Raw genomic sequence first — 7,117 nt, forward strand, 5'->3', positions numbered from 1 at the left:
TCATGTTGAAGACGTCTCAATGTGTTCATGTTTGTACACCTTCATTTTGATCATATAAACCAGTTGCTTTAATAAAGATGTAGGTTTTGTAGTAGTTGAACCATAAAGGGAATACAATTAGCGATTACAATATACAGTTGATTGAATTAACCTATTGATTTACACTACATACTGCTATAAGATCCTGCCCCAGCATCCTAAAATGCACTTGATCACAGGGAAACATTTTTTAGTTCTGCTCACCTGAACAAAAACATGTAAAATGTTCCCTCTCGATCTATCTCGTGTTATTAACACATTACCAAAAAATTAAAAAAAATAAAGTGCATAACTAAAGAAAAACTATGACATGTTTTACATTTATATATTCCTGCAGAAATGTATGTGAAAGCACTTCATGTCCCTGAGAACCTTGTTAGACCCTCCACACCTAATGATAGATAGCTGACTGCTGTCCATTTTCCAAATCAACTGCTGAATCAACTGTTTCCTAGCTTTAGTGTGAAGCCATTCCTGCACAATAGCACACTGGTTCATAGTGGACCATGTTTCCTCAGAATTCAGGTGCTGACCAAGATGGGGAAATAGAAGCTGGAAGTAGTAGAATATAGTAGCAATGAAAACTATACCAGTTATATCCAGAATTCCACTGGTTTGCTTTTTTAATTAATGACACCACAAAAGCTGCAGAGATGATAAAACGTTACACTGGATAACTGACAAGCATCGTCTAGTTTATAATGAAGTACAGAGCACAGTAGAAAATATTCTTTGCGTATGTTTTAAACAACCAACGATGATTGATATCACTATGTAACACAATTTTTGTTCGGTAGTACGTGTTATTTCCTAATTGCTTATGCCTCAAAAGTATAGAAAATGGTTATTATTCCCCACAAACTTTGCTTTTGTGACCAGGACAGTGATATTTTGAAATGTACCTATTTCCAATGAGAAAACGGTCTTTTCGTTCACATAAAGTCAGAAAAAAACAACATATGAATCCAAATTAACATGTATTTATACTAAAGTAATACAAAAATGACTACAAAAGATTTAGAAGTGAGTAGTTTTTCGGGATTTATGATTATACTGTAAATCACTTTCACGAATCAGCCCCCAAATGTAGTCTCCCATCATGTTCTCGTTATACTGTCCTTGGTAGCGGCGTTCAAAGTCCAGTATATCCTGGTGGAAGTGCTCGCCTTGCTCCTGCGAGTATGCTCCCATGTTCTCCTTGAATTTATCAAGATGAGCATCAAGGATATGGACTTTGAGGGACATCCTACAGCCCATTGTGCCGTAGTTCTTCACCAGAGTCTCAACCAGCTCCACATAGTTTCGGCCTTGTGATTGCCCAGGAAGCCCCAAACCACTGCGACAAAGCTGTTCCAAGCCGCTTTCTCCTTACTAGTGAGCTTCTTGGGGAATTCATTGCACTCCAGGATCTTCTTTATCTGTGGTCCGACGAAGACACCGGCTTTGACCTTTGCCTCAGACAGCTTAGGGAAGAAGTCCTGAAGGTACTTGAAGGCTGCCGACCCCTTATCTAGAGCTCTGACAAATTGTTTCATAAGGCCCAATTTGATGTGCAGCACCAGCACCTTCCGGGGGTCCACCAGTGGCTCCCATTTGACGTTGTTCCTCCCCACAGAGAACTCGGTCCGCTGTGGCCAGTCCCAGCTGTGGTAGTGCGCCTTGGTGTCCCTGCTGTCCCAAAGGCAAAGATAGCAGGCAGACCCATCAGGAATGCCACCATTGCAGCCTCTTGATACCATCTCAGAAAAATGCAGATATGTATCCACTTAGGCAGCTGGAACTAAACTGAACTGGTGGGCTTAAGGCCTCTGTATTTATACTACTATTTATATTACTGGAAAGTTCTAGAAGTTACTCCAAGTTTACTCAGCACTGAATCTATCTGGAATGTTCTGGAAAATAGGTAAATTTCAAAATATCACTGTCCTGGTCACAAAAGCAAAGTTTGTGGGGAATAATAGCCATTTTCTATACTTTTGAGGCATAAGCAATTGGGAAATAACACTTACTACCCAGGAACCAAAAAAATATATATATTGTTACACAGTGTATTTGGAGCAAATCGATCACTCACACTACGGTACAGATCACAAGTCAAGCTACTTCTGTTACTAGATGCAGATAAGCTCTCCAAAAACATAAGGCAATAATAGGTATATTCCTATATCCCCAAACACTGTAGCACCTATTTTATATTGTTGAAAATGAAAAGTACTAAAACTGTGGTTTTAATGTTTTTTTGTTTCTTTTTTTAAAATGTAGTCATTCCAACCAAGTTAGGAATATTCAATGCAGTGCGCTACTTTTATGAAGAGTGAAAAGGCTGGGACAACCAGATACGTTTTTTTTTTCCCTGAATAGTGAAGAATGAGCAGTTTAGAAAGATGTGCATTTACATGTTAGATGTACTCTTTTTTTGTTTAAATAATGCCAGCTAAAAGACAAACATGCCTTCATAACGTGTAAGTTATTTAGTATTTGTTTCACATTAGAAAGCTGTTTCAGTTAATGGCGGCTTTAATTTATACATACCCCTGCAATAAAAGAAAACAGGTAAGAGGGAAAATGCAGACATGGTTAAAGCAGTTTGTTGCGTTGCTTAGAAATAGTAGCAAAATGTGTGATTGTGTAGCAATGATTTTGTGCAAGAACTGTGGAAGTGAATTTTGGGAGTTTGCAGACCACCTGGAGTTTACTCACGGACAGCAGGTTGGGAAACACTGTGCCACACTGTCATTCATTTGTGTGTAGTATTTGTCTAGCATTATTGTGGGCTGCTGATTTCCAGATCCCTCTTAAAGGGTTCTGGTTCTGATTAAACAATAAAAAATAAAAATAAAAAAAGAGTCAAATTATGTGTTAAAGCACTAATAAGGTTTCCTCACTCACACTAATTATAGAACAAAAAGGAAAAGCAATATAAAAAGTGCCTGAAAGCGCTGAGAATTTGGGTGGCACAGATTCCCAACATTAACATTAAATCAAAAAATCTTCACAGATACAAAAACAAACACAAAGTGAGAAATCAGCCAAAAGCCTGAACAATATTCCCCACCACCTGCATCATTCAGTGAGCGGCCACAATAGCAACTCCAATCAGATTTGTAAACATTTTAAGGCTTTTATTCAGAAAACCGTGAAGATTACACAACAGATACAAACTGCCATGTATCCTTCGAATACACATTTACATTGTCATTCACTGGAATCAATGAACAGTATATAAAGCATTTATCAGTGATGTGAATTACATGATTTATGCATAGAATGTGACAGTTTGATCTTCATCATCTTTAGTGTAGTTTTCTCCTGAATGAGCAACCTGAAAGACAAACAGACTTATACACTGAGAAAACTTCAGAAACATTCAAAAAAGTGTTCTACAAAAAAGGCAATGGATAGACTTGTAACCCTTTCATACAGGCGACTTATGGCGGCTCAGAACTGGCACTGATGCTTCATTTTGGTCTGTTTGAACTGCCTATACCGTCACAGAGCTGTCACATTGTATGCCGCCTCTGAACCACCTCGTGATCAAGAACTAAATAGTAATTGGAATCTGGAATAAGTTAAGGAATTGTTAACTTCATGTGCGTGATGCTGTCATTTACGGGTGAATTGTCATTGCCATGAAAACATCTGTTGACTGACGTGTTTGAAAGTTGTACTCACATGATTACTTTGGCTGTATGAATGGGTTATGACGATATCATACCGGCATAGATTGTGCAATTTTGTGCTGCGTGAATGGGTATTTTAAAGAATTTTTTTAACATCTCCGAGATGGTTCAGTAGTGGCATTTGTGTGTGAAAGGGGTTTTAGAGGTTTAAATTAGAAGTTAGGATTTGAGAACTATTTGGTGGACTACAAATACATAATGTATTGTATCATGATGGAGCTGTAGACACAAACAGGTCTTGAAAGCTAGTGTTTGTATAGAACAGCGAAGGCCAACCCTGGTACTGGAGAGCCACAATCTTTGTATTATCAACGGCTAAAGACCTGGAATTTTTTTTTAGTGTTGACCAATTAAGAAAATAATTGTTAATTCAGGTGGAACGAAAAGTAGAAGACCCAGCGGTTCTCCAGGGCCAGGTTTGGCCACCCCTAGTCTACAGCATTTAATAACCAATATCCTCTCAAGTATAGCAAACCATCTCGAGACACAGTTAATCTTTTACACCTACTTATACAGTGCAGGGACTCTGAATGAGCTAAATTAGTGTTTTATGATCCAAACAAAATAGATAAAGGACATGCATAGGTATATATTTTATGAAACAAACAACACTGTTGTTAAGGTCTGTAAGTGGCCCCACTGTTCTCAGAATGAATGTGCTTTGCTTGACAAATTCCCCCACCTACCCTCCGTCAGCCTGGCCTTTCCTCCTGTAGGCTGGCAGAGCACTGTGGAACAGCCTACGCACAGTACTACCGTCTGGGCATGGCTAAACACTGTGGTGATCTTGTAGCAGCCTATAGGGAAACAATGTTTAAACATGATTATAAAACCAGCCGTGAACTGTAAAACAAACAAGGAGAAATGAAGAAGGGCATGTAGTCTTACGATGCAAAAACATGCATGAAAAAAAAGGTATTACCAGGACATTTCACATCCATGAAGTAAGAATTAGGGCTCTGGACCAACCGCTTCTTTTTATGCAGCCTCTTTTCCTCATCAAGAGAAGGATGCAGTAGGTCTTTCGCCAGCTGAAATGAAACAACAAATCACATGTATTTATTGGCCCCTATTAAACAACCAACCAGAAACAAAATGAAACGCAATTACTGTAATCTGAATGGATCTGTAATAAACTATCGCAGTTTTTTTTTTTTTTTTTTTCTTGCACTTGGTAATGTGTTGCCTGGGGTTCACTTTCCCATCTTTCCATTATTGTGCTTAAATAACCATTGTTGTTTTTGTTTTATTTCTTTTTTTTTTATCTAGGAATGTATAACATCATGTAAATTCAACCCTATTTGTTGTATTTTAAACAGTACCCTCTACTGTATATTATAAAAGACACTGCCAACACAACACCATTAGAGTCACGACTAAGTGGAGATCATTTGCAGACCTTCCGGCTGCACGCACGTCAAAGGTGGGTTTAAATCTTGAGAACGAAACAATTAAAATCAACTGCCGTAATGCAAATTCAATTCTCAAACACAACAATCTGAAACGACATTCATGTTTAATACGTAAAAACAAATACAAATACGTCACAACTTCGATCGCAAAGCAAACGTGTCTAGGCCCGGGTATTACTACCCTGCTCCTGAATTGCCATGCGTTACATCGCAGTAAACTTTATAAATGCGTATCATCGAGTGCGACGTTCACAAAAAAAGAGTCTTGCATTTGCCCTTTAATTTCCATTCGTTTACATTCAGTCGGTTGTTAAGGTTCTGGAAGATGATTAACGTAAATAAAGTTCAATGTGTTTACTTACAGGCATGTTTCTTAAGTTCGTGTTCGATTTTAACAAGAGAGGTTGATTAGTCAGGACTAAAGCAGCACAAGCGAAAAAGCAACAGGTCACTTCCGCTTCCTCGATGTCTTAAAGGGGCAGGTTCTATCTTTATAGTCTGTATTATGTGCTTCTACTTGAAGAAAGCAAATGATTGAGTATATATGATAAAAACATACACACAATTTTACCACACGCGAGATCATAGTGTAGTTTAATGATGGCTTTGCCACTTGCTATTTCCGGAAAAAAAGGCTGGTCTTCTATGGACCAAGTGTTGCCAAGAGTGCCTCTGGCAAGGCACAGACTAAATATTTTAATTCTACCCACCTTTATGGTATTATTTACGTTTTTTGTAAATTAGCAAATAGTACTGCTCTTTTAAATAAATTAGCCTTACACTTAAATGTATAAATCTAGTGTTTTTAAAAAGCAAACCAAAAAAATAAATAATAATAATAATAATAATAATAATAATAATAATAATAATAATAATAATACATAGTTGCTAAGGTATTAGAATGATTAGAAAAAAATCGTGTTGTGTAATAATGTTTATTGGACATACGCAATCAATCGATTGTTAAACTATTAAAACAAGGATTGCCAAATATGTTTGTAATAATAATAAATACAATGCTTATATATGAGATTAGGCTGTACAATATATTATTATTATTATTTAGAACAAATAAAATACAGACACTAAATCTTATGGCATCTCATGGCCCTCCAACCCAACCCAAACCAGGGTATGAAACCAGAATCACCCTGCTGCAGCAGTGTTGCAGCTAGCCATCATTTGCACAAGAGCACATGTTCATGTTAGATGAGGAAGAATAGCTGTACAATATTTCAAAAATAAGTTTGTAATACAAATAACCAAAGAATTGCATAATTAGATGCAGGTGCCTATCTTGAGAATTGCCACCCAAATAACAGTGGACTATATTGTAAAATAACACACAGTCATTGTCAGATGAAAGCGCTATGAACTTCTCATGCAGCCAGGGCAGCCTCATGAGAAATATGAACTGCCAAACAGAAGACATCAGACAATAACGCTGGGTCATTTAGGAGGGAATGGCTCACACAGTTTTCTTGGTTGCTTTATTCAGCACTGGGTGATGAAGCTTACACTGCAAATGCTGCATACTTTTTGGTAAGTCTGCAATTTGTTCAGGAGGGATACCTCATAATTCCTGAATGACTACCAACTCCCAATTATTCCAGGGAAGTTAGGAAATCAGTTCTCCACAGTGTCATCCCTTTGGGGAGTGTTCCTCTGCAGCATCACAAAGAACCTGCAAACTCTCCAGCCAGTCCCCAGATCTGCTGTCTTGCACATCGTTCAACGCTTCAGTTCAATGCTTTCCAATTTACCAATAATGCTCTAAATATGTACTATACTGCATCCTTTCTAGATCTACCACTCACTTCCACTGCAGCTAATCACTTAACTAATCACTTAGCATGGGCTTTTGTAAAGTTTTAAGCTCGACTTCACACACTTGACATAACACTCTTCTGAAACACTTTAGCAGTAGGTGTTAAATAGTGGCATAAGTACTGCCGAGATTATGCCTCTCGCATTTATTCATTTTGT

At 37.7% G+C, this 7,117-nt stretch overlaps 1 protein-coding gene across 2 annotated transcripts; it reads right to left on the reverse strand.

Annotated features, from left to right (window-relative positions):
* Positions 1 to 3,146: 3,146 nt before the first annotated feature.
* Positions 3,147 to 5,602, reverse strand: LOC121298564 (40S ribosomal protein S27-like). 2 transcript variants are annotated; one of them, XM_041225691.1, is made up of 4 exons: positions 5,494 to 5,602; positions 4,642 to 4,750; positions 4,406 to 4,516; positions 3,147 to 3,361 (listed from the first exon to the last, which is right to left on the reverse strand). In XM_041225691.1, the coding sequence occupies exons 1-4, from the start codon at positions 5,497 to 5,499 to the stop codon at positions 3,333 to 3,335; spliced, it is 255 nt and encodes an 84-aa protein (XP_041081625.1). In that variant the 5' UTR covers positions 5,500 to 5,602; the 3' UTR covers positions 3,147 to 3,332. The 2 variants fall into 2 exon arrangements, with proteins under 2 accessions (XP_041081625.1, XP_041081623.1); XM_041225689.1 differs by lacking the exon at positions 3,147 to 3,361 and adding an exon at positions 3,400 to 4,254 and having other exon boundaries at positions 4,402 to 4,516.
* Positions 5,603 to 7,117: the final 1,515 nt, after the last annotated feature.

Source organism: Polyodon spathula, chromosome 24, assembly GCF_017654505.1.
Source record: "Polyodon spathula isolate WHYD16114869_AA chromosome 24, ASM1765450v1, whole genome shotgun sequence".
Lineage (NCBI taxonomy): Eukaryota > Metazoa > Chordata > Actinopteri > Acipenseriformes > Polyodontidae > Polyodon > Polyodon spathula.